The sequence below is a fragment of the Schistocerca serialis genome, chromosome 2 (genome assembly GCF_023864345.2).
Source record: "Schistocerca serialis cubense isolate TAMUIC-IGC-003099 chromosome 2, iqSchSeri2.2, whole genome shotgun sequence".
Classification (NCBI taxonomy): Eukaryota; Metazoa; Arthropoda; class Insecta; order Orthoptera; family Acrididae; genus Schistocerca; species Schistocerca serialis.
This window is the reverse complement of record NC_064639.1, coordinates 1,029,196,798-1,029,224,471: the sequence shown is the minus strand read 5'-3', so window position 1 is coordinate 1,029,224,471 and position 27,674 is coordinate 1,029,196,798. Positions and strand designations below refer to the sequence as shown.

The window sequence follows — 27,674 nt, the reverse complement described above, 5'->3', positions numbered from 1 at the left end:
CAGTTGAAGAGGGTTGTAATGTGTAATAGGCAGACATCTATCCTGACCATCACACAGGAATTCCAGACTGCATCAGGATCCACTGCAAGGACTATGAAGTTAGGCTGGAGGTGTGAAAACTTGGATTTCACCGTCAAGTGGCTGCTCACAAGCCACACATCACGCCGGTAAATGCCAAACGATGCCTCACTTGGTGTAAGGAGCGTAAACATTAGACGATTGAACAGTGGAAAAACATTGTGTGGAGTGGCGAATCAAGGTACACAACGTGGTGATCCGATGGCAGGGTGTGGGTATGGCCAATGCCCGATGAGCATCATCTGCCAGTGTCTGTAGTGCCAACAGTAAAATTCAGAGGTGATGGTGTTATGGTGTGGTTGTGTTTTTCATGAAGGGGGCTTGGAGCCCTTGTTGTTTTGCATGGCACTATCACAGCACAGGCTTACATTGATGTTTTAAGCACCTTCTTGCTTCCCACTGTTGAAGAGCATTTCGGAGATGGCGTTTACATCTTTCAACACAATTGAGCACCTGTTCATAATGCATGGCCTGTGGCAGAGTGGTTACACGACAATAACATCCCTGTAATGCACTGGCCTGCACAGAGCTCTGAACTGAATCGTGTAGAACACCTTTGGGATGTTTTGGAATGCCGACTTCGTGCCAGGCCTCACTGACTGACATCGATACCTCTCCTCAGTGCAGCACTCTGTGAAGATTGGGTTGCCATTCCCTAAAAACCTTCCAGCACCTAATTGAACGTATGCCTGCGAGAGTGGAAACTGTCATCAAGGCTAAGGGTGTGCCAAAACCATATTGAATTCCAGCATTACTGATGGAGGGTGCCATGAACTTGTAAGTCATTTTCGGCCAGGTTTTCTGTATACTTTTGATCACATAGTGTATGATAAATTTGCCTGAGAAATCGGTGCTGAGAGTTGATTGTGAAATAGGCTATGAATCAGTATTGTGTCCACAAGGTTCTGCAATTCCCACTGGGTTTTTAGAAACACATTGCAGTTTTAAAACCTCCAAATAAAGTTGTGCACCGCGTCTTTCTGTAAACTAGCATTGCATGGCCAGCTCTCTGTGGCTTCTAATGGTGAATTCGTAGCAGTATTACTAGGAATTGTTTTCATGCAACGAGGCTTAAAATTTTAAATACTTTGATTTGTAAAGTTGTCGGAGAAATGTATTTGCCTGCTTTGTTATTGATTAACTTATTATTAACCCTTCTATTCTTACAAATTTCGACATGGAAAAAAATCATATTAAAAAAGAAAAAAAAAGAAAAAAGAAAACTGCAGCATGCATTTGAAAATCTTGGTCACTATACTAGCATCCTTTCATTGGACAGTGCTTATGTTATGGGTATGTGAGCAACAGTCTGTAATTGTTTTTTCTTCAGTTTCTGGAAAAATATGCTTTTGCAGACCCCATGTATGATGTTGAAAAATGCTCAGTTTTCAGTTGTATGTTGATGTTGTCAGATTAGAGTCCATCACGCGTCATAAACTTCAGGCATGCTTTTCTCTAAACTACATGGATATTGAGCCAAAATATCTTGGATTCTTTTATTTTAGGGTGTACACAGGCAAACTTGCAAAGTTGAGCTGAATTGGTGGGCTGTGTCTGAGATCTTCCTCTTGTGAGAGGGATCTAACATACAGTTTCAGTACACACTTCTAAAACCACCTTCAATGTCTGGGAGGATACCAAGAAAGGAAATGGAAAAAAAAAATACCATTATGAAATTAGAAAATAGTTTACTATTGTAGTGTTTTCCCCCCACATGAAATAACTTGGATGTACGTAGTGTACAAACTGCAGTTACACAACATGCATAGGTTATTATGTGTGTATTAGACACACATTATCACTTTTTATTAGGTGTTTGAGTATTTGCCTCACATTTACGTATTGGTTTTTGTGTACATCAGTCCAGTGAGGGTTACTCAAGTGTTACAAAATAGTTGCAAGTGAAATAATGTCTGACATTTGTGACATATTGTTTGCTGTGGGACAAGTAGAGCGTTGAAGGCAGCAAAGGCAACTGGAAACTTTTATCATCATGTGTGGGATGAATACTATGTGACAAATTATGTTTGAAAAGGATTTCATTGTCTCAAGAAAGAGAATGATTTCCCACATTCAGAAAGTTTTGATAATTGACTTATGTGGTGAATTGCAATCATTTAACCTTTGTGCGACATTTGCATTCAATAAGCAAGATTCAGAAGTGGTGCTTAAGAATACTTGCATACTGTCATTGCAAGCAATGAAAATCAAAGTGGTGACTAGTATTGTATTTTTGCGAATGTCACACGCTGAGCATTCCTACACAACATTGTTACTGATGACAATTGTGATGTCTTTATGTAAACTTTTTGAGAAGAAATTGGAGGTTGAGCTGTGACTAAAGACATCTCCTTGAGTAAATGGCGTTGCGTTCAGATAATATTGTGCATCTTGTGGTAAAAACAGGGTGTCGTGCACTATGAACTGCTCCCAAGGGTTGTGCCATTACAGCTGGCATTCGCTGCCAACAATTGAGGTGCTCTTCAGTTGTAATGTAAGAAAAAGATAAACAAAACTGTCTCAAGTGTTACCACTGCTCACACAGTATCACCTGCTTGCACTCTGCTGATTTTATACTAAAAGCTGTCTAGGAGTTTGTTTGGGAAGTCATCCATCATGCATGCTTCTGATATTGCACCCTCAGATTTTGACCTTTCCCATTCATTATTGAACAGTGATCAGAAATTTTTTTCCAATGAAAGTGCAGTTCATACCTAGCTTAACATCTTTAACTCCAAACCAGTAGATTTCTACAGATGTGGAATCTGTAAACTACCAGAACATTGTCAGACTGTCTTAGATAATGTGAGAGAATATATTGTTTATGATTAATTTCTGTCTTATGTTTACTATTACATTTAATAAACTAATGCATAAAAACTATTAAAATATACACTTCACTAATACAAATGAATTACAACTTACCACAATATCCTCTGACAGAGGTCTCTTTTAATAAAATGTGAAGTATTCTCAAATTAGTTACATATTGCTCTGTTTCGATTACGGAATAGTCTTCTCATTTGTACTGCCCTGTGTCGTACTCATCTAGTATGCAAATAAGGTATTTAGAACAGATGCATAAAGCCAGTTAATAAATTATTCAGTGTGACAATTTCATAAATAAAATTGATTTAATTTCATAAATAAAATTGATTTGTTTACAAAAATCAACAATTATGTTGGTGGAAGAAGAAAAGGCCATTGCCAAGTAAGCGGTGTTATAAGCTTGTGCCCTTATACTGTGTGGCTGCTGAAAGTGGAAATAAAAATTATGATGGAGAGATTTTCTTAAACCTTCCTTATTGATTTTCAGTTTGGTTGTTTGTAGCACTGTCACAGAAAAGATGAAATATTTGCTTCCATCAAGATTGAAGTGAAGAGACATGGTGACATAGATACATTATGGCTAGTGCACAACTGATACATTCATCTGTCCCTTATTGGCCTAGCGGTGCCTACAATGGATAAACCGCAGAGTAAAATATGAGATTAGTTACATTGTTTGCACATTGAATGACATTCTTAGTTCTTGAACTCAAAACCATAGTTTGCTAACCTGACCTCACACCTTAAGGGGGGGGGGGGGGGGGGACATCAAAACTTTAAAAAATTCAGTTTTTCAAAAATATAGCGCACATTTTCCTGAATAGTTTGACGCATAAAACATATATTTGAGACATTATAAGGCATGTTATTTGATCTTAAGTGTACCAAGATGCAGCACCACACCCCTTTGCACAGCATTCTTATGTCATACATAATTGTATTTCACTCTGAATAATTCAAATGTTTATATTTGTGCCAGAGATTGTCATACATGAAACAAAGGACTCTTGATATCGATACTTTCTCTGCTGCTATCTTGCTTTGATTGCTGGTTTTGTTTGTTGTCTGTTTCGAAAGGCTTTCAGTGTGGTGTTGCGAATTTTGAAACTATTTTAATTTGGCTGTGTTGTTTGGTGTTCGATTGTGGCATATTATCATACAAGATGCCTAGAATTTGTTGCTTCAACCGTAAACATCACCACCAGGGCAAAAGATACACAGTAAAGGGTGTTACAACAAATGTTACACCAGTGGCTCAAGACTGCAACTTCTCTGAGTCGGTAAACAAATTGCCGCCGAGTGCTTCAAGAAGGAAACTTGTTTTTGTTGCTAATGAAAATGGAGGCTGTGAATCTGAAGGTTCGTGTAATGTTATTGTTGATGTTAATGTACTGTCACAGTTGGGTACTGAACAGTGTTATGTGCAAGCATTGCTTTGGTGTACGGTGTGTTTCTGTGGTTAAAAATGAGCTTGCCAGGATAGGCCTTGCTATGAACTTATCTGTGATAAGCAGCAAATGCAATGTTTGTGCATCTTGCTTGACATCTAAAATCGGAAGCAAAGATTATGATGTGAATTTGAGGGTAGCGTATGGCACGCGCTCTATTGGTGCAGTGATGAATATTCCACCTCCTCCAGCAGAATTTGAGAGATATTATGGCTTATTGCGATATTATGGGTTATTGCTTGGGTCTGTAAAATAAGTTGCTGAATCGTCAATGAAAAATGCTGCAGAAGACTCTATTATCAAAAATGATGGTGACAGGGACAGTGGCCGCTTTTGATGGTACCTGGCAAAAAAGAGGACACACTTCTTTGAATTGTATTGTTACAACAACATCTGTTGACACTGGCAAAGTGCTAGATATTGAAGTGTTGAGCAAATTTTGTCTAAGTTGTTTGAAAGGGATTCCAAATCATGAATATAATATGAACTATAAAGGCTGAAGTGGAGGTATGGAAGTGCAGGGAGTTGTCAGCTTGTTTACCAGATCTGTTGCCTCTTATGGCCCGCGATATGTGAAGTACCTTGATGGTGATAGTAAAGCTTTCCTTGAGGTTCAAAAATGTGCTCCATATGGAGCTGAGACTACTGTGCAGAAGTTAGAATGTGTGATATATGTACAGAAAAGACTGGGCACTAGACCTAGAAGGCTGAGACACAATTTGTCAGGAAAAAAATTATCTGATGGGAAGGGAATAAAAGTGAGAGGGCAAGTGACAGATGCAGAATTTGACAAGCTGCCGATATATTATGGCTTGGCAGAAAGAAGGAGCACGGGGGTCTTGAAACATATGAAGCAAGCAGATTGGGCCTTATATTTCCACAAAATATCCACAGACAATAACCCTATCCACAACTTGCACCCAAAAGGAAGTGAATCATGGTGTGACCACCAAAGATCTATTGCTGGTGGTCAAGAATATAATCACAGGAATTCTCTACCGACTGCTGTAATGGAAACCATCAAACCTATATTCAGGGCCCTTGCAAATGAAAACTGATTCAGAAAATGTTATCATGGCGGTACCCAAAACCCAAATGAAAGTTTTAACCAATGTGTATGGGAAAGATTGCCAAAAACCATTTTGTGGGAAGTAATGCACTTGTTATTGGTGTTTATGATGCAGATACATGTTTTAATGATGGCGTACAAAGCAGGAAATATGTTTTAGAGAAAATGATAATTAAGCCTGGAGCGAACTGCATCAAAGCTTTGTCGGCAATAGACAGAGAGCATGTAGTGAAAGCAGATAAATCATTTTTGGATGTGATAAAATAAAGAAGAGTGCATCATAGGAATGTGAAAAGGAAGAAAAATGATTTAGAAAATGAAAAAGAACTTGTTTATGGTGCAGGACAGTTCTAAAAGAATGCCACATACAAGCAGAAACTTTAGCGGCAATTTTCCATAAAACACAAACCTCTGTACTTAGGTACATGTTACGTCCAAAATAAATAACCTATTACTTTCAGACTTGGTATGCTTATTAAACACAAACTTCCTAATGAAAAACTCTAGACTTTTCCAATTCTTTTAAAGACTGTGGTAAAACTGAGATAATTAACAATAAAATTTGAGTTGTTCTACACATAAAGTTTAAAATGTAACAGCTCATTCATATTTTCCTAAATTAAATAAATTCTAGAGTTTCATTCACCTGTAAGTATGGTTTGTATGCTGTGCAAAATTCATTGAAGTATCTCTCTTACTTACGAAGAAAAATGTTCCTATAGAAACAAATGCAGCCAACAGTAAGTGTAAAAATGATGAAATTTCGCATGGAAAAAAAAGTTTTTAAACTTCCACTGCTATGCATGTTAATCCTGAATCCTTCCTGGTCATGCTGACAAAGTTTTATAAATTTATTTGCAAAAGTATAGACAGTGGAAATTAAAATTTCATGTGGTGCCCCTCCTGCTCCAAGTCAGCCTGTTTGGCATGCTACCACCCCCCCCCCCCCCCTTAAGTGAAGGTGACTCAGACTATTAAGCGGAAATAACAATTAAACACCAAGTAAATTTAGCAGGATAATTCTATACCATCTGTGAAGTAACTCAATGAACATAGAGTTGCAAAACATATTCTGCACTGTAGCCAAGTTTCAGGTATACTACCAGCAGGAAGACTACGTTTCCACAGCTGATGTGTTTCTTGAATGTGCTCAAAAGTGAGGAACACAAGTTGCATCTCAGGCATGAGCATTGAGAAGTAAAAGTCAATGAGTTTAATTCCAGTGAGTTTTATTCTCATTTCTCTAAGTTGAGGGACTAAAGCATAGTTAGTAATAATACTCGTAATCGCACATTGAAAATTAAATGTGATAATTCACTAACTGTTAAAATTATTTTTATGTCTAAGCATATTGAAAACTGCAAAGCTTATTCACCTGATGAAATTCGCCATTTTAGAGCATGATTATATTGTAAAAATTACGGCTAGGCAGCATGTCTTTTGATTATTATAGATTTAAGAAAGATTTTGCTTAGAAACATTGTCATTAATATTCTGTCCTCAAAACAGAGGAATACAAATGAAAAGTCAACACTACACCATTGATTGCAAAACATGAACAACCTCAGAGAAATTTCATAAGCTATGAATAACATAAATTTCCTAATCAAGAAAGCCTACTGTGCGAGGAAACCATAATTTATTTCGTGATCATGGTTACATACGAACGCTGCCTCTGGGCTACCATAAAATTCACATGAGAGTTGTCTAGATGTAATGTGATGGCACAGGAGGACTGATGGTTCTGAAATTTGCAGACACTATCCGGACGCTATTGATTTATGACACCAGACTACCACTAATGGATTATACTTGTGGCATTCTAGTCCTTAGCAGGGATTATGCTTTTGGCATTCTAGTCCTTGACAGTTGCATCTTAGAGATCCACCTTTCTGAGCCCAGAAATGCAGTAGCTGTAGAAACACATTCTTTCTGCCAGTAGTATAACTGAAACTTGGAAACAATGCAGAATGAGGTTTGGCAACTCTGTGATCATCAAGTTACATTTCTGGATGGCACAGATTTTTCTTGCTAAATTCATTTCTGTTGAGTGATCTGAGTGATTTTCATTTAAAGTTTGATGTCAGGTTATCAAATTATGATTTTAAGCTCAGGAAGGCCATTCCATGTAGAAACTGCAACTAAGCTTCTCTTTCACATTGTGATTTTTCTGTCATAGCCACAACTGGTGCAATAAGGAAAAGATGATTGCTGCAGTTGTTCTTTAGCTTTGAGGTAAAGGTGTTGCACTGCAAAGTGAAGCCACATTGACTATCTGTTCCAGTTTCAATTGAGGTCAGCATCTTACTTACAAAGCTACAAGTAAGCACATCAAAAATCAGTAAAGAAATCATAGAAAACCTTCTCCATCACAAGGCTTCTTGCTACTTTCAGTACCTCAACATCTAAGTGTGAAAAATATATGAATACTAGGTAATGCTTTTTTGCGCTTCGATCAGTATAATTGTTGGTTTTTGTGAATACACAATTTTATTTATGAACTTTTCATTGAATAATTTATTAACTGGTTTTTTTGTGTGTCTGCTCCTGCTATCACATTTCCATACTACTTCAGTATGACACAAGACACCACATAAAGACCATTTCATAGTGCAAAATGTGCAGTATCCAATTACTTCATGTCAGTCAGTCACACTTGTGTAACAGGTAATTCACATTTTACTGAAACAAACTTGTCATAAAATTGTTGTGGTAAGTTATAATTCATTTGTATTACTACAGTGCATATTTTAATAACGTTTTGCCATTAGTTTACTGAACGCAACAATAAACATAAGTGATATATTAATCATCAACAATATATTCTGTCATATTATCTAAAACAATCTTACTATGCTCAGGTAGTTTATCAATCCCACACCTGTAGAAACTACTGTTTTGTAGTTAAATATGTCATCAAGCCAGGTATGGAGTGTATTTTATACACTGCAATTGAAAGGCATCTCAGTTGTTGACAACAAATGTCAGCTGCAATGGACGCATTCCTGGGGAGCAATATAAATATATAACACACGCAAAATATTGTTTGTTCACATTGCCCTTTGCTCAAGGTGATGTCTTTAGTTAGGACTCAGTTATTAATTACTTCTTAAGAAGTTACATAAAGGAATCGTAACTCGTCTCCAGTAACGGTATTGCATGGGATTGCTCAATGAGCGAACTGATGACGTTCAAGCAAAAATGCAGTAATAGTTACTGCATTTGTTGTTCTTGCTTTGAATTGGAGAATGAAATAATCCCACTCCCAAACTTCACTTATTAAAAACAAATGTCTTACAAAGGTAAAATGGTCCCAGTTCATCATCTGTGTCAGTTATCGAACAAATCTCAAAACAAGAAAAATCCTTTTTTGATGTGATTTGTCTGATAGCACTTATCCCACACACAGTAACAAATGTTTTTAGCTGCCTCTGCTGCCTTCACCTCTCTCTGTAACCCAAAGAGAATACTGTCGCAAATACTAGCCCTTACTCCACTTTCAGTTCTATTTTATAACACTTGAACAACAATCTTAAGATTGAAATGTGCAAAAACCAATAAGTAATCACAGGACAAATACTAGAACCCCAAATATAAAATATTTAATAAATACACTCATGGTAACCCATGCATGTTGTGTAAATGTTCTTTACTCACTAGATGTATCAAAATCATTTTGCACAGAAAATCAAACTACAATAATAAAAAATTTTATGCTCACCAATGTAATAGCAGAAACATGTTATGATCAGTGGTTGGACACCGACTGCCATGTGGCTCGTGGTTGGTATTAGGTTGTCACTGCATGGCAAGGAAATTCTCCAGTGTAAACCGTCCTGACCTTTTGCAGAAATGTTTATGGAAGGTTTTAGAAAGTGAAGCTCATTATATTTGGGTTTTCACCAGACATACTTTTCACAATCACCCTAAATAAATTTTCAAAAAATAAAGGAAGGATGCACTTGAATTTGCGACTATACTTCTACATTATGCAGTGTTATCACTAGACCACAAGCATATACAGCACTACAACACCTTAAACTGAAGACAGCACTTCCTCCCGAGAGTTTCACATGCTATGGTGTTTACAGATTGTGCAGGTGGCCAGACTTAAAATTCTGAGGGTCGGTCAGTTATATTGGCTTGTTACGTGAATGACTTAAACTAGGGTGTGTTTATGCTACCACCTTGCTGTTCACATCCCATCAGCATGGTGCGGCAATGATAAAACAACAAACCTGCACCATCATTGTTCACACTGCTGCTAGTTATGATCCTCACCAAGCTAGTATATCAACCTGGATTAGGTTTGAAGCAGTGACCATCACCATCTGTCTTGAAACTTGAGTTGTGATTGGCTGCTTTGAGGTCACTCTGGCAGTGCCACATTTGACTGTTCCTCATTTCACAGTTTTTCGTACAACATGTATCTATTTCTGCTTCTACATCTCCATCTACATTCATTACAAATTACCATGAAATGAATGGCTTAGGATGTTTTTCATTGTACCAGTTGTTAAGGTTTCCTCCTGCTTAGTTTGCATATTCAGTGCTAAAAAAATGATTTCTTAAATGTGTCTGTGCAAGCTGAAGTATAATCCCAGATTCATCACTTTTATTTCAGCCATTTTTCTGTTCCACCTAATTTATCATTTTCTATCCTTCCTTCTTTTTTTCTTTCTTCACCCCCTCCCCCAATTAGAATATCAGCACAAAAACCTGCAATTTGCAGATGTAGTATATGGAGTAGATGCAAATAAAAACTGACAAAATATTGCCTCAGCATGAGTAGGTCTATGGATCGCTCTTCAACAGGAATTACGTTAATAATTTTGGGTCAAGCCATGAGTTCTTAACCTGTTCTGGTACTTAGTGTAAAGAAGACATGTTAAGTTGCAGACAGGCATAATTAAGACATTTACACAAAGCTTTTGGCCACAGCCTTCATCAGCAAATACCTCTCTCTTGTGTGTCTTTTAATTGTGCCTCTCTGCAACTTATGTCTCTTCTTTATGGTAAGTAGCAATCTGTCTTTTCTGCATTTTTTATATTCCTACCCAGAGTTACCATTGTTCGATTATCCTGATTCTATAATATTTAAAATGAACTAAAAAAAACTTATGTGATATTCGTAACTGTCCCAAAACTGTTCTGAATAAATTTTAAGCTGTTGTTAGAGCTGGTTATAGTATTTACAGTGTGAACAGTCTACTACTTCTTCTTTCTCATTGTCAGTAACCACATTTTTGGTGTTAACAAACCTGTATTAGTGTCATCAGATGATGCATAGAATGCAAGTTTTTGATTCATACCTGCAAATAATCCACTCAACTAGTGATGCAAACAGCTACAGGGTAAAAAGTATCCAGCGAGTTGTGTGGTGGTGTGCTAGCAGTGAGGCAGCAACATAAATGAAACAGGACTCCCAGCGAGATGTGACGTGCGAGCAGCGAGGTATCAGTTATGCGGGTGCAGCATAAACACACCTGTAGTCTTTCAGGCAACCAGCTGGCAGCCGTATTTTATGTCAAAGACTGTACATTTGGCTTACTTCAGGATGATTGATTGATATTTTGTATCTGGTCCCCTTGATCAAACTGCTTAGTCAGCTTTTGTTCCAATATTGTATCATTTCTTGTTATGACTTTGAGTTGTCTTTGTTATAGGCAGTTTTCACAGTAGTTACACATGTAACTTAATGGTAAATAGGGAAGCCTACATTTTTTAATATTTGCTTAATCTTCATGCCAAATACTGCTTCTGTTGAAAGCAATTGATGTAGCCCAGTGGATGAAGCACTAGTCCCACATGTAGGGCAAATGATATTCAGTCCCCATTCAGCTATCTAGATTTGTTTTTTCTGTTGTTTCCTTGAATTATATGTGGCAAATGACAGGATGTTTCCTTTGAACTGGCCACGTGGCCGATCTTCCAACCTCCACTTGCATATAATTTGTCTTCTGCTACATATCGAACAGCCTAATTGATGGCATTTTAAACCAAAACTTCCTTCCTTCCACTTCTGTACCTTAGATTACCTGCAATTAATAGCTGTTTTGAGGCTAAATCTCATCTGGAACATACAACATCGTACATGCAGTGTACCATTGGTTGAGGTTCCACAGAGTTAAAAACACTGAAACTTACCAATGTGAACTACCCTGATCACACACACTAATAAACCTTCAAACATGATCTACAAAATATTTTGATGCTTGTTAGACCATTTGAGTCTTGATGTAATACCCCCTAGTAAATAATTTTCAGGCTCTTATAGGATAAATAACTATCATAAATTTTCTGCTTCATGTAGTTCATTTGAATCTGTTGTAGAGCAGCTCTTCTTCAGTTTCCTTACTTCTGTTCCTCCATGTTGTGATATGTTCCAGCTGTTGCCTTTCCAGTGATTCATCAGCCATACCATGTAGCATTATAGCAATTGCATCTTTCCGCTCCATTTGCACTCTTATTTGACATTCTGGAGGATTGTCCCACAGCTCATAAAATTTCATACCTTGCTACTCCTTTTTCCTCATTCTGTAAAGTTAATGCCATGCCCACATCGTAATATATGGTTTGAGTGATATTATGTTTTTTCACTTTCTGAACTCTCTTTTTTTCTTTGATATTTTATGCTTTGCTTTTGTGTTATCTTTAAAGAATTATTTCACCATCTCTTTTACATCAAATGTATGTTGTGACTTGGATGTCTTATTAAGACAATTGCTATTTCATCTTTTCTCCTGTCACTTTACTGTGAAATTTTAACTGACAGAGAAAAATCATCCACATGACATAACATTTCTTCACAGGATACGTTATTAAGAACTTACGTTCAAATTTGTTACATGCTGGTTTATTCTCACAGTGTTGTTACCTGTTGGCACTGCAAAGTTCAGAAGAGACTGAAACACCTGTCTTCTCTCCTGCTGAATTAGCCGATTTGATTCTGGATATCTAGGCTATATGGAGAACAGTTTTATCATGTTTTTGAAACTCTTGTGACTTGATTAAGATTTTTTGTATGGAATGCCAAGCCACATGCAGTAAGAATCTCCATATTTTCTCCTTAAAAATGTAACTCATTTTTTGAGAAATGTCTGTAGTATTCTTACTGATTGAGATAGTTTCCCCTATGATTGCTGTTTGCATTTGGAGAGGCATGGTATGAATACTGGCATATTTATTACTTATGTTAGCTGTTTATATAAGAAATGTAGATAAGTTTCACTTAAGACAATGATTGTTTTAGTAAATCTTTTTGATTTACAATGTGATGAAGTGTTAAGATTAACTACTAGTTTTGAAATGATTTCTTGCATTCATAGACTTTTACCATATTTAATTTCCTCCATGGTACATCTTGATATGTTGGGTGGTTGTCTATTTAGTATGCAGTTAGCTGCTTGAGTTAGAAAGTAAAATGTGTGTTGGTTTTACTACTATAAATGGTTGCTGCAGTGTTGCACCCACATATCACTCGCAACAAATTGCCAAGAAAAACTTGCAACTCAAAGTTTTGAATTTTGTTGTGTATCTCAGGGAAAAGGTTTACAGAACCTGTAGGTTGAACATAAACTCTTATATACAGCACTAAATTTGAACACAAGTACTGTGATTCGCTTAGACAAAATATTTAAAATATTGAAGTTGCCAATTCATCCTTAAACATCACAGAGAGTCTGTGTGATACCATTACTACTGTAAAATGTAATAGCCTGAAGAGGGGAACAGCAAAAAGCTTGCAGCTTTGTATATTTTAGGGTAAGATAACTTTCATTCATATTAGTTTTTGATTTTGGTAACTTAGTCTCACTATAGCTAATCTCAGTCATTGTACATATACCCCTTCTTACATGAACTGTCTTTATAACATATTTATAGTACTTATTGGAAGTTTTTTCATTTGGATCTAAAATATAGTTATTTGATTGGTTGCTTTGCCACATACCATATTGGTTTTTTTGCTTTACCAGGAGAATGTCATTTTTAGTTCCCCAATTTACAATTTTCTGATAAAATCTTCTGTACAACAGTAGGTGCCATACCACAACTTTCAAGAATGATTCTAGTGACATAAAGGTTGCACTGCAGGAGCTAATACAATTGAAAATGCCTGGAGATACCTTTCTTCCATGTAATTTGCTGGTGTTTCATCCAGCACCGTGTAAGCAACAAATGATTTAATCGTGAGAATATTAAAGAATCATTTACCTAATTGATATGAACATTACATTTAATGGGGTATGAACATTACATTTAATGGGTTATAATTAGTAAATTGTGGGGTGGGATGGGGTAATGTACATAGGTAAAAGATGATATCATAGAGGTTTTTAATCTTTTTGTATAATCAATTCAGTGAATATTCTTGATTAAATCTTTGCAAAAATATGCAGTGTGCAGGCAACAAATGATTTAATCATGTGAATAGTAAAGAATCATTTACCTGATTGATATGATGCTTGGTAGCATTTGCTCAAAGATTCACAGTGCCACAGTATTTCATCACATAGTATTAATGTAACTACTCTTTCTTTTAGTTATCAGTTTGCATGTTTGCTCATATATAACCATCCAATATTGACATGAAAAATTACTTTGTAGGCTGAAGAAAGAAGGAAGCGTGAGGAGTTAGAACAGATTATGGCAGAAAATAATCGTAAAATTGAGGAAGCCCAGAAGAAACTGGTAAGATGTAACACTTATTGTCTATTTAAATGTTAGCAATTATTCTGGCAAAGTTCTGTGCTAATAATGTTTTGAGTCCATCAGTAGCACAAATACATTTATTTGTAATTGTGGTACTGGTTATCACTAACTAATGCCAAATTTAGTGATTTCAACAATGTTATAGTTCTCCACACTGGGTTATATTTTATTAAAATATGTGTACTTTATTCCCGTGATATAACAAAAAACATTGGTGCGTAGGTAACACAGTTTACTCTATTTATAACTGTTACAAGGGGATGCACTGTAAATCATACTGACTGGGTTTGCTGTACACTTAGATTTTCATAAGTGGCTATTTTCTGAATTAATGCCACTCTTCAGCTCCATGAGAAGAGTCAAGTTATTTAACAAAGCAGCTGTATTAGCTATAATGAACTACTATTCGTGAAGTATGTTCCTCAGAACTGATTTCACAAAATGTGTGAAATATGTGTATATAGTGAACTGGTGCAGATGAAGGAAACTGAATCAGGAAAGATGGTAGTGATAAAATTTGGGTTAGGTACCCAAGCAAACATATTCTATTGGAACAATTTTTAATGTTGTTATTGGTAACTATGGGCATACTTTTTTTGACAAACGAGACTGTAGTACTTGAATTGGTTGGTTTTGTAATAATACTGACACACATTTATGTGGTGCGCCTGCTCTTGCGTTCCAGAATGTGCCAGATGCTCTGGGTTGGCCTACCATTTTGATTATCAGACAAACCTTTGGTTCTCTCATTTGCCAACTGTGTATTCCCACAATGTCCTGTCAATTCCGTGGGCAAAATGATGTTGGCCTGTGTAAAATGTGCATGCTTCCTGTTGAATGCATTACACAGTGAATGGGATTCTATGTAGATAATGTGATCTGTTGGAATCCAGACTGTGTTAAAAACAATTCAGGAAATGGTTATATTTTATATCCAGTTCATTTTTCTTATATATACTTTGGATATTGTAGATGAAAAATTAATTAAGATTTTCACTAAGCTAAAAACAACGTGTGGACCGAGCCATCAGTATCACATGGCATACTAGATGAAGTTACCAGCAAACCTTGCATGCTGTAAGTACACCATAAATGATATTGCATTTAACTCAAATCTGCCATTGGCAGTGCTATCAGTAATCAAATGGAAAAATAACAGAATGGTGGCCAACAAAGTGATGTGAGTAAATTTCCTTTTCAACAATAATTTTAATAAAAATGTCCATTTTGTCTGTAAATTGCACTTCATTGACTGCAAAAAAGAGAAAATATGCCTTGGTGACAGCAGTAGATTCTACTTTATTTGCTACAAGGCAAATTCTTCCATGTCTTCTGCCTCTAGGATGGAGTCCTAGACTACCATCTTTGAAGTGCCCACTCAGTTTTCATGTGATAACATTAAATCACACCTGCAATGCAGGATTTTAAAGCACCAACTAATTAAAATTATACCAGACTGCTTTGCGATATCGTCTTGTTACTTTAAACAAGGATGGAATTTGTGAGACCGTTATGGTACCACTTTCCTAGAGAGACTTGCAAACCAGAACGTACAACTGTCAGTAGTAATTAACACCTCACCAGGATCAGCAGTGTTTGTGTCTGAGAAGCAGGTATTGTGGAAGGACTGGCCAAGATGGTTTAATTGAACATCATTTACTATGACATTTTATTATTACAATTATTGTAAATTAATATAACTACACCGAACATTCAAGTGTAGTACAGTTCTTGTGTTAACAGTGGCAAGTATGAAAGAGTTAAAAAAATCAGGCAATAGTTTAAATTTAAACAGTAAAACAAATTCATACAAGGACCAGGAATTAGATAACTGTTTCCTGTTGATCAAAACTACCTTTACCTTCAGGACAAGGCCGTAGATCAAAGTGAAAATTTAAAATCGGGCGCCTGCCGAGCATCGAAACAAAATTACAGTAGTTACAGCAGTCGATACTCAAGCAAAACCTTAAGACTACAATAAGAAAGCAATAAAAGTGAGTAACATAACTTAATATGGCCGCACTTAACAGTGCATCCACCTATGCAACGGACCTGCCAGAGTGGAACAACAGACAGCCCAACTAGGACACCCACACAAACCCCTAGCCAAAACAGCCACAAACCAAATTACAGTTGAACTCTCTAAAATACACAAATCACCAGTTAGTTTCTATGTGGATGATAATAGGTATGATTCACTGCACAGATGAACGCATAACCAAGTGACACATCATAACCTGCATATACATAAGGTTAGCCAGCAAGAATTTATAGATCTTCACAAATAAGGAGAAAATTACTTTGAACTGCTGTGCTTGTAAGTAAATGAGTATTATGTCTGCAAGCCTTTGAAGCCAGTAGCTCCTCCTCCTGGCAGAAGGGTTGAAGGTGAAGGAAGAGAGGTGAAGGAAATGGACTGGAGAGGTTTAGGACAAAGGGTAGATCTCAGATAAGTCACCTAGAACCTGTGGTCAGGGGAGACTTACTAGTCAGAACGAACAAGAGGCTTAGAATAGAAGTGGAACTGAAATTACCTCTGGTTGTACTACACAAGAAGATTCGGCATAGACCCTGATGAAAGCAACTGAATTGATAGGTATCAAAATACATTGACCAATTCTGTTTTCCAGCCTCTAGAAACTTCAGCTAAGGGACTGATGTAAGTGTTCCTTTGTTGTAGCGTGGTAGGTAATATGGCAGAGAGAGATTTTGCTGTACATAGCATGTATGTATCTAATAGAGACACCGAGCGAGGTGGCGCAGTGGCTAGCACACTGGACTCGCATTCGGGAGGACGACGGTTCAATCCCGCGTCCGGCCATCCTGATTTAGGTTTTCCGTGATTTCCCTAAATCACTCCAGGCAAATGCCGGTATGGTTCCTTTGAAAGGGCACGGCTGACTTCCTTCTCCATCCTTCCCTAATCCGATGAGACCGATGACCTCGCTGTTTGGTCTCTTCCCCCAAACCAACCAATCTAATAGAGACCATTTAATTGCCCACAATTCATGTGGTGCCAGGCCATAGCTTATGAGCCACTGATACATCATTGTATTATGCACATGTGTGCTCTTTATTTTGCAAACATGTTCTTGTGCACTTTCTGTTTTGAAATGGGGCTATGTCAGATGATGTACAATACCTGTACCTGAAAATTCGTTAATTTTTGGTATTTATGTGCAGAAAATAAACGTATCTCCAATAAAATCATTGATATACAAATTGCTATGAAATAAACTTAGTATGTAATTTTGCATTTTAAGGCAGAATTTGCCTTCATTGCAAAAGATAAGTTTCAGATCTCTTCCTATGACGTAGATGGAAGCCAGCCATTGTTGTTCCCATAGTTACCACTGAGGTTTTTGTAATTTTCTTCCTCGAAAGTAAAGTAATTGCTATAAACAAGAAGAGTGTTAATTGAGAGTGCAAAGGGTATTGATTTAAAGTTGTCTAGAAGCCTTAGTGCCCTGAATAAAGGATGACAGTTTGTGTACATTGGGTTCTAAGTCTCATCTAAGATCTTTTGTTGTTATTATTTTATTGGCATCTGAGTCTTCTGCAGCTAGCATTACTACATTGATAACTAATAATTCCATCATACAAATAAATTAAAACTTGTATGAAATATTGTGTGAAATCATTCACATTTTACTAGTACTGCCATATTAAAGGTGGGCGTAAAAGTTGACTAAAAACATGTATGAGATTCTGAATATCTTGCACTCCTGCAATAAAGGCCACATTAGTTTAACTAGCAAGGAACAGCGAAGGGTATTTCGCATAAACACTTGCTATTCTTTATTCCACAGTTCCCTAGCGAAAGCTCTGGGTCTTCATAGGAACTTGGTAACAGGGATTCTGCAATGACTAATTTCTCCATTGTAAGGGGCCTCCTCATGTACCATTTAATTTCTCTTAGTTTCTTACTGTGCCTTCATCCAGCTGGGACTGAGCTCCAGTTGATGGTTGTGTAATAATGTTAGAAATTCCTCCATGCTGTATGCAACAGGAAGATTATTTCTTCCTATTTATAAATGCTTTTTTAGCTTAATGAATAGGATAATATAATGAGCTGTTCTGTTACTTGATGGTAAGCATAAGGATGGCTGTCAGATATGTTGTTAGAATAGTGATGTGCAAGAGAAGTATAAATTTTCCTCTGCTTTTGGTAATAGGATTCTTGTTAGCTTAGTAAGGTATCTATAATTGTGGGCCGGGCTGCCTTTGGTTGGGAAATAGTTTGCTGGACTACTGCAGATGTTTCAGGTCATAAAAACTGAGTCCTTTGTGAGACCTCATCTCAACCCTCTAAGGCCTACTTGATATAATTTCGTGTTACGATAAGTAATCTGCCAGTGTGCTTGTACTAGCTGATTTAAAAAGTTGGCTGGCAATATGGTGCAGCCTCTGTGTTTTTTCATTAAGAAAGGTAAGTGTGTACTGAAAAATGGAAAATATGTGTGGAACAACAACAATATTAAAAGGATGGATTGCTTCTCACCACAAAGAGGATGCGTTGAAAAGTTGACAGGCACATTGAAAAAGACTGCTGGATTTATTTAGCTATCAGACTAAATCCTATAGGCTGTAGAAGAGGTGTGGGGAAGGATAGTGGGTATTATAGTGGGCCGCTAGGTACAGCATCAGGAGGCTGTGCTAAAGGGGCTCAACAATGAAATAGAGAAACGGAAAGAACTGTGCAGGTGCAGTGACAGGCTAGAAGGCGTGTTTAGTGCTAGAGTGGGAGCAGGGAAAGGGATAGACAGGTAGAGGACAGAGACTAGCAAAGGTTGATGCCAGGGGGTTTATGGGAAAGAGGGATACTTTGCAGGAAGGGGCATCAGAAAAGCTGATGTTGGTGGGAAGGATCCAGATGACACAGACTTTGAAGCAATCATGTTGGGCAGCAGGCTCAGCAACTGGCTGGTTCAGCAACTGGCTGTTTCAGCTCTCTTTTGGCCACTGTTTGACGTTGGCTGTTCATGTGGACAGACAGCTTTTTAGTGACCACGCCTGCATAAGATGCGGCAAAGTGGTTGCAGCTAAGTTGGTAGATCATATGGCTGCTTCCCCAGGTGGCCCTGCCTTTGATGGTGTAAGATATACCTGTGACAGGATTAGAGAAGATGGTACTGGGAGGATGTATGGGACAGGTCTTGCGTCTAGGTCTGTTGTAGGGATAATGGCAATATTATGAAAAAGATAGATTGCTACTCACCATATAGCAGAGATGTTCAGTTGCAGATAAGCACAACAAAAATATTGTCATAACAAATAAGCTTTCGACCAAAAAGGCCTTTATCAGAACTAGACACCCCCCCCCCCCACACACACACACACACACACACATACACACACACACACACACACACACACACACACACACACACACACGACTGCTGTGGCCAGACTACAAGCAGTGGCACATGTTGGGAGAAGCAACCAGATGGTGGAGTAAAGAGGAGGCTGAGAGAAAAGGGGGAGGCATAGCAGTGTAGGGGTGGGTGATGGTGAAGTAGTGCATGTTGGAGCATACAGGGATGAGGTGGAGAGAGGGTAGGGCAGCAAGGTGTAGTCGGGACGTTAGACGGAGGATGGGGAGGGGCAGCGGAAAAGAGATAAGTAAAAAGACTGTGGATGTGTTGGTGGAATAATAAGATTGTGTAGTGCTGTAGTGGGAACAGATAAGGGGATAGGTGAGTGTAGGACAATGACTAACGAACGTTGAGGCCAGGAAAGTTACGGGAACATAGGATATACTGTAGGGAGAGTTCCCATCTCCACACTTCAACAGTAATTAAAATAAAGTATCTTGTCTTGGGGAGTGTGCTCAGCAACTGTGTGGTCTAGCTGTTTCTTGGCAACCGTTTGTTGGTAGCCATTCATGCAGACAACCATTTTCATGGTCACATAGAATACAGCATAGTTGTTGAAGCTTGGCTTGTAGATCACATGATTGGTTTCACAGGTAGCCCTGACTCTGACAGGATAGGTGATGCTTGTAACTGGTCTGGAGTATGTGGTGGTGGGAAGGTGTATGGGTCAGGTCATGCATCTCAGCCTATTACATGGGTATGAGCCATGAGGCAAGTGGTTGGGAGCAGGGGTTGTGTAGGGATGGACGAGGATACTGTGTAGGTTCAGTGGGTGGCAAAATAGCATTGTAGTAGGTGTGGGAAGGACAGTGGGTAGGACATTTCTCATTTCAGGCCACTACAAGAGGTAGTCGAAACCCTGGCAGAGAGTGTGATTCAGTTGCTCCAGTCCTTTGTGGTACTGAATTCTTCTCTGTGGCCCATGGAGGGACTCTAGGAGATTGGGGGTAAGTGGAGAGATAAGGCATGGGAGATCTGTTTCTGTACAAGGTTGGGAGAGTAATTACAGGCTGTGAAGACCTCAGTGAGACCCTTGGTAGAACGTATTGTGGGGATATAAGATGGGGAACTAGGTTGGGAACAGGGGTGGAATAAGGATGAACTAGGATATAGCATAGGTTGGGTGAATAGTGGAATATATCTGTGGGAAGGGTGGAAGGGTATTTATCATTTCAGGGTATGACAAGCGGTAGTAGAAACTCTAGCAGAGAACATATTTTGTTGCCTTAGTTGTGGGTGTTACCGAGTCACAAGTGGTGAAATGGGTGGCAGCTGTTAAAGTGGACGTATCATTGTCAGTTGGTAGGTTTGATGTGGTTGGAGGTACTAGTAAATCTATCTTTGAGATGGAGGTCATCATAGAGGAAGGTGGCCCACTGAGTCCATACAAATCCTTGTCTATCCTTATTACACTACTGTTGCTGACCCTTGCCACCTGGTGTATATTCTTACAGTAGACCTAGATACAATGCTTGTCCCATACATCTGCCCACTACCACCTACTCCATTCTTGTCAGACTTTTTGTGCCCCCATCAAAGACAGGTCCACCTGTGATAGCAGCCATGTGATCAACTAACTTAGCCTTCTGCGTGAGCATGACCAATAACGAGCTGTCTGTCTGCATGAGTGGTCACTACCAAATTGTGGCCAAGACAGCTGGAGCATTCCAGCCAACAATACATGCTTGACTTCAAAGGTTGTTTCACAATGTGTTCCATGTGCATCTTTCCCACCAGCATAAGTTTTTCTGATTTGTGCATATGGGAGCTTTCCCTACAATGTACCCTTCATTCTCAACCCCCATCACCTCAACCTCTGCTATTCCTTTTTCTCCACCTGCCCATCCCCTTCTCTGCTCCCACCCCAGCCTTTTGTGCTGCCACTGCACCTGCACAGTCCTTTCCCCTTCTCCACTTCCCTCTTCTCCTATTGTGCCCTCCACAGCCTCCTGATGCTGCACCTGTTATCCTTCCCTCGTATGTCTCTGCATGCTTCCCCTGACAGCCTTGGCATCTTTCTCAGCCCCTGTGCTGCTAGCTCTCCCCTCTCCTTCTCCTGTCTTATGCGTCTTCTGTAATCCCAGCAATGTTCGCTGGTTGCTTCAGAGACAGTCAGGCATTAAAGCCCAGAGATGGCCTTGGCTGTGTGGGTGTGTTTTGTCTACATCTGACAAATATGTAGCAGTCTTCTTTCATTGTGACTGTTTGCCACTTAATGCGTACTTTTTGTGGTGAGTAGCAATCTATCGTTTTCATGTTTGTTGCGTTAATCACTTAGGTGAACATTTGCAAGGTATCATTTGCTCTGACTCAGAAGTTGGATAGTGGTAATCAGTGATACAAGAATATCATTTGTACTGTATCCTTTTCCAAAACATAGCACGTTCCTGAGAGTTGTGGTGTTCATACCAGTGCTCCTTATTGTGCAAATATACTTTGTAGTGTGTTCAGAATGTAGCTTAGCAATGTTACGGACAACTGTGAATATTGCCTAGTGATTGTCTCCCTCCCCACATACTCTCATTATTTTCTCCCCTTGAGCAGCCTCTTAATGTTTACCTTCACCTAATTATGGTTAATCCTGGGCCACATCGTGTCCACTACAGTGGACAGCTGTTAATTGTCGCTTCTTTGGTGTTTTCAGTCAATCCTGAGACTGTAAATGCACACTGTCCATTGCAGCGAGCACTTCTTACTGGTGCCCCAAGTGTATGCGTGTCATTGCTATACATTTATCATTTATTCACTCTATGGAGCTGTGATCTTGTGTTTGAAGTGTCAAAATCGTATGGAATGAGTCAGTTTATAGGTTGGTTGGTTGGTTGTTTTGGGGAAGGAGACCAGACAGCGAGGTCATCGGTCACATCGGATTAGGGAAGGACGGGGAAGGAAGTCGGCCGTGCCCTTTGAAAGGAACCATCCCGGCATTTGCCTGGAGCGATTTAGGGAAATCACGGAAAACCTAAATCAGGATGGCCGGACGCGGGATTGAACCGTCGTCCTCCCGAATGCGAGTCCAGTGTCTAACCACTGCGCCACCTCGCTCGGTGCTCAGTTTATAGGCTGCGTAAACATAATTTGTGTATGTGCCTACAAAGGGGTTAATTACAGAATACTAAATAGCATTGTGGCTTAAATGCAATAAAAATGAACATATTAGTCTGTGTCATTAGTCATGTGAAACACAGGGTTAACAACAAAGTAAACATTGCTTTCTTCTATGTTACACAAACAGCCAGTTATTAATTAAATGTTTGTCCTTGGTATAAAAGCTGTAATGAAGAAATGATGTGTAATTAGCCTTAAAATTTGTTTAGCAATATATCAGGTATTTTATCATATTAGGCAAATGATCAGATACTTTCTTCATATTTATTTACTTTAAATTAAGTTCTTGTTCTTACCTATGATTTAACAATCACCTACAGCATGTTTTTGGAAGTTCTTTGCAATTTAAACCTGTCTTGTAAATGCTGTTAGTTTTTATACATTCCCTGTAGCCTCCCTCCGAATTTCGAATCAGTATCCTTTCGGCCATCACTTGTGGGTATATACATGTTCTTCTTTCTCATTGTGGAAGATTCCCATCCCCTCCCCCTCTCCCTTCTTCCCCAACAGTGAAGGACTCAGGTCTTTTAACAAAATTGCGTGTGTGCGTGCGTTCGCCCGCCCATCCACGCTCCTGCGTGCAAATGTTGCTAGTGTTCGTTACAGATTTCAGATAGTATATAAGAATTACTGTGAACAAATTAATGGTTCACATAGGAGTTTCCTTTAGATGGCAAAGCTTAGCTTATAGAAGACCAATGTCTAACAAAATATGTTTGTGTATGTTCAATATATTTCATAAAACTTTAACTCACAGGCAGAAGAGCGCTTGGCTATGGTTGAGGAACAGAGAAAGATGGAAGAGGAACGCCAAAGGCTGAGAAAAGAGCAAGAAAAACGAATTAAGGAAGAGCAGAAGAAAATTTTGGGAAAGAACAATTCACGACCCAAGTTGTCCTTTACATTGAAGCCAGCTGTATCGTGAACAGGTCCAACAAGTCCATCGTGTTTGTGTGTGTGTAATCATATTTCAAAAGAAATGTGTGTTTGCATGATCGAGGATTTCATTTTTTCACTCCATGTGGGTGTTCAATGAGAACAGGAGTTGACTCGGGACTTAAATGTTCAGTTTTCAGGTAATAATGAGATATTCTTATTTTACCCTGTACGTGAAGTTTTTCAGACTGTTTTACCCGGCGATATAATTTAAACATCAAGCTGTAAAAATTTAAAAGAAATATATTTGCTGTGGCATTAGTGCTGTTGAATCAGGAGTGGAAACTATTCATCTATGATAAAGAGCATGAATGCAAGTCCCTGAAAGACACAAAATGACAAAAGTTGCTGCCTGGAAATTTTGTACAGTTCTTGTCTGATATGCATATGACAATTTTAGATTTTTTTTTGCAGCATTGCGGTATAGTCTTTTGTAATCTTGAAAGGGTAATGTCTGTACAGTAACAAGATATTGTGTAGCTTTCCGATTGTTATTCAGTATAACCAAACTAGTAATGCCTTTCAGTTCCGCTGTGTATTTTCATTTACTATTTCCATAAAAATTCATTAATTTTTCAGCTCTTGAGATTATCTTTTGTAGCAAATACTGATTTTTGCCATAACTATTACTGAATTTTTTTTTTTCGTTTTATGGGAATGTATCTAAAGGATACCATATTGAAATAATTGTAACATGATAAAAAAAATTAACAGAATTGGGCAGATTCACACTTGACACCCCTCTCTCTCTCTCTCTCTCTCTCTCTCTCTCTCTCTCTCTCTCTCTCTCTGTGTGTGTGTGTGTGTGTGTGTGTGTGTGTGTGTGTGTTGTAAGAATGAAATGTGCCGTTTTATCATTAATATTTCAGGTGAAGTGTTGGTTATTGATCTTAGGGTATGGGTGTTTTTTTGGCTTATTTACTCATGGCACTTACAGTAATTATATTACCGCAGGATGAGTATTGGTCAAGATTGTTTTTTAGTGTGAAGAACCATACTGCCACATTGCTTCTGCAGTTATATCTTTCAATAAGCTATCCTTCACATATTGCCTGTACAGTTGTGTGTTTCCATGAGCCATCCTTCAAGCAGGAGTTACCTTTCTGAAGGACACATCTGAGGCCTTTTGAAATTGTTAACAATTTAGCCATTGACGGACTTTCATGTTATATCAGGTTCCCAGCCTTCAATGTGGGGCTTGTATTGAATTCACCTGAGCGCATATTTGCTCAACATTTGAGATGGTATTAATTGTGTCCTGCCTTAGTTAAAAGGTGTAATTAATAATTTTGCATTACTGTGGTGATATTTATCACTTCTAAAGAATGCTATTGAGAAAGTAACAATTTTTTGTCATTGTGCCATAAAAGGAATTACACACAAAAAGTGCCACCTCTTGTTGTGCAGGCCAGTAGCAAAGCAGAAAACTGCTTAACTTTCAATTTTTTCTAACCTGGGTATTTTGCTGTCAAAGATGTGGTTGATTTACTAGTGATTATTGCTACATTACTATTTGCACATGACACATTTGTCCCCCTTCATTTTATGTAGCGAAATATTTGAAACTGGCTCAATTTTTGTTATTGCATTAGGGTTGTTTTATAATTAACTGAGAAATATTCAGAGGAATGTTTGTAGAATCATCCACATACTCAGATTGAGAGCGGGTATTTGTTATTTGTACTACTAGGTAAAACCTCTTCAAAAGTTCTTGAAATATGCGGTCCAATAAGTTGGTCTATAGTAAAATATTTGTTTTTGTCTTAGGTATCCATTCTTATTTTTGCTTTGTTAAATATTTGAATATTTCTTGGTTAAAAGAAAGGGACAAGATAAAATGTCAGCTGTGCTTTGCCAAATCTTGTCTCTTTGGCAACAGTATGCCTACAGACTTCACCTCCATCCTTTGCTTTTCCTTTCCTTCAGTCTCCCCCCCCCCCCCCCCCCTTCACCACCACCACTTTCCCTCTCCCCTTCTGACCCCTTGCTCTCTCCTAATCAAGTTTGAGAATGGTGTGCATTTTTCAGAGATCAGAGTTAGTTTCTAAATGTTGTAGTTACTCATTTTGTACTATTTCTGTCTCTGAAACATAGTAATATGTCACATTTTGATAAAATTTTTCTTTGAATCTAAAGTTCAACAGTATCAAGTGCAACAGTTAAAAACAAAATCAAACGTTTCGTAAATTCCCTCTTACTCAGCACAGGCAAATTGAAAACATTGCCCTATCAATGCTCTTTCCATCAACAGACCGCCTTCCTCAGCTGATGACATTTCTGTAATATGACAGATATTAATTTATTTTGTTTTCGTCATGTTGTCTATCCCAATATTTCTTTCATCAGTAGTTCTTTGTAATATTGTTATTTTGCTCAAGGACTGCCTCGTGTGGAACATTCTATTTACTTTTTGTGAAATAATATATAATATCGTACTTTTTTGTGGAATTGAAGACAGCTTTGAAATGAGGAAGACAGGAGAAATACAGTTGTCCCTGTAATTAATCATTAATGTAAAAATTGTGAGGAAGGTATGGCTGTGATATTTTTCATATATGACCTATCAAGGAAAAAAAAGGGGAAATGTAAAAATGTAGTTATTTATAGTGTAGCTTGTGTTAAAAAATGTGAAGATGAGATTTTTCTGATATGTTCAGCACATTAATAAAAAAGAATGAGACGTGCAAACTGGCATAATGCTTCAGTTATTTTCAGTGAAGTACACATTAAGTTCCCATTATTGCAGTATAAGAATGGAATTTTATATTTAAGTGTAATTTGCTATTTAATGAGAGGTGAAGAACATAAGAAAGGGTGGAAACACTTTTTGGAAAGGTTTCCTTGTGGCATTCAGAAGCTCGCAGTTAGTAAATACAGAGACATTAAATATCAAGCTTATTACAGTTACATTCATACCACTTATTACTAGCATGTTGTATGCCTTCTTACATAGAAACAAAGCAGCTCGAATTTGGATTTTAATAGGTGCCTTACATTTCAAGAAATGCTGCTTATCTCTCTCTCTCTCTCTCTCTCTCTCTCTCTCACACACACACACACACACACACACACACACATATATATATATATATATATATATATATATATATATATATAACTCAGAAGTAAAAGTAGATTGTGTGTGTGTGTGTGTGTGTGTGTGTGTGTGTGTGTGTGTTCGTGTTCGTGTTCGTGTTCTAAAGAGTGCTAATCACATAGATTTTAGATTTCCGAAAGGACAAACAAGAGACGTTGAGAAGTCATTTAGGAAATACTGGCAAATAATTTCATCAAAAACTTTAAAGTTGAAGGATAATTAAGATTGAAAGAGGTATATTTTAGGAAACCACCATGTACTTGTTCTTATGTTAGGAGCTGTGCTGCTTTACTACTTTTTTCAGCATCTGTGTTAGCCTGTTGCCACACTGCATGGCTTGTGTACTGGGAGCATTATTCATTAATATTGTGTTAGCTAAGGGACTCGATAGATTAGCTATTGGTTCATATTATTGAATCTGCCTAGTGTTTCTTCAGACTGGAAGTGCAGTTATCTGTGAATGGTCTCCACTTTCATACAGATCTAGCAGTTTACAGCTAGAGTAATGAGCAATATGTTTAATTATGTTTTCATATGTGCTTGTTGAGAATTGTACTATTGTCATTGTCACTGTTGCAAAGCTAGCCGATCTTTTTCTATGTGAGTACTGATTAGCAATATTTATATCAAACATTTAAAATATATTGTTTTTTGTATTATTGTAAATAAATGAAATAAAATCTTTAGTCTTTTACGCTCTGTACAAAGAAATGTCTTAATGTCATAGTAGTAAGAAACAGCAAACTTAGTTTGAAAGTGGATATTGAAAGAATGGTCAGTTGAAGATTTTATTTTATTTTGTTTTATTTTTTACAGTGCTCCTGTTTCTGAACTAGTTATTGTAAATATCTCTGAGGGGTAGTCTTGTGCCAAGGTTCAGATTTAGATATTTTCAGATCACTTTTATTCTAATTTGATGTAATGTTGAAATTTATAGCACAGAATTGGATTCTTGTTTTTATGTTGTGCTTCATCAGTACCATTCTTTCTTTGTAGAAATCATCCATTGAGGTTTTTTTTAT

At 37.8% G+C, this 27,674-nt stretch overlaps 1 protein-coding gene across 1 annotated transcript in view; it reads left to right on the top strand.

The window, feature by feature from the left end:
• Positions 1-26,830, top strand: part of LOC126458451 (UPF0430 protein CG31712) — an 86,210-nt gene extending 59,380 nt beyond the window's left edge. Inside the window, exons 4-5 of the mRNA XM_050095517.1 lie at positions 14,032-14,115; positions 23,377-26,830. Coding sequence (XP_049951474.1) covers positions 14,032-14,115; positions 23,377-23,544 — 252 coding nt within the window. The 3' untranslated portion in view covers positions 23,545-26,830. The remainder of the gene's footprint in view (positions 1-14,031; positions 14,116-23,376) is intronic.
• The last annotated feature ends 844 nt before the right edge of the window (positions 26,831-27,674 follow it).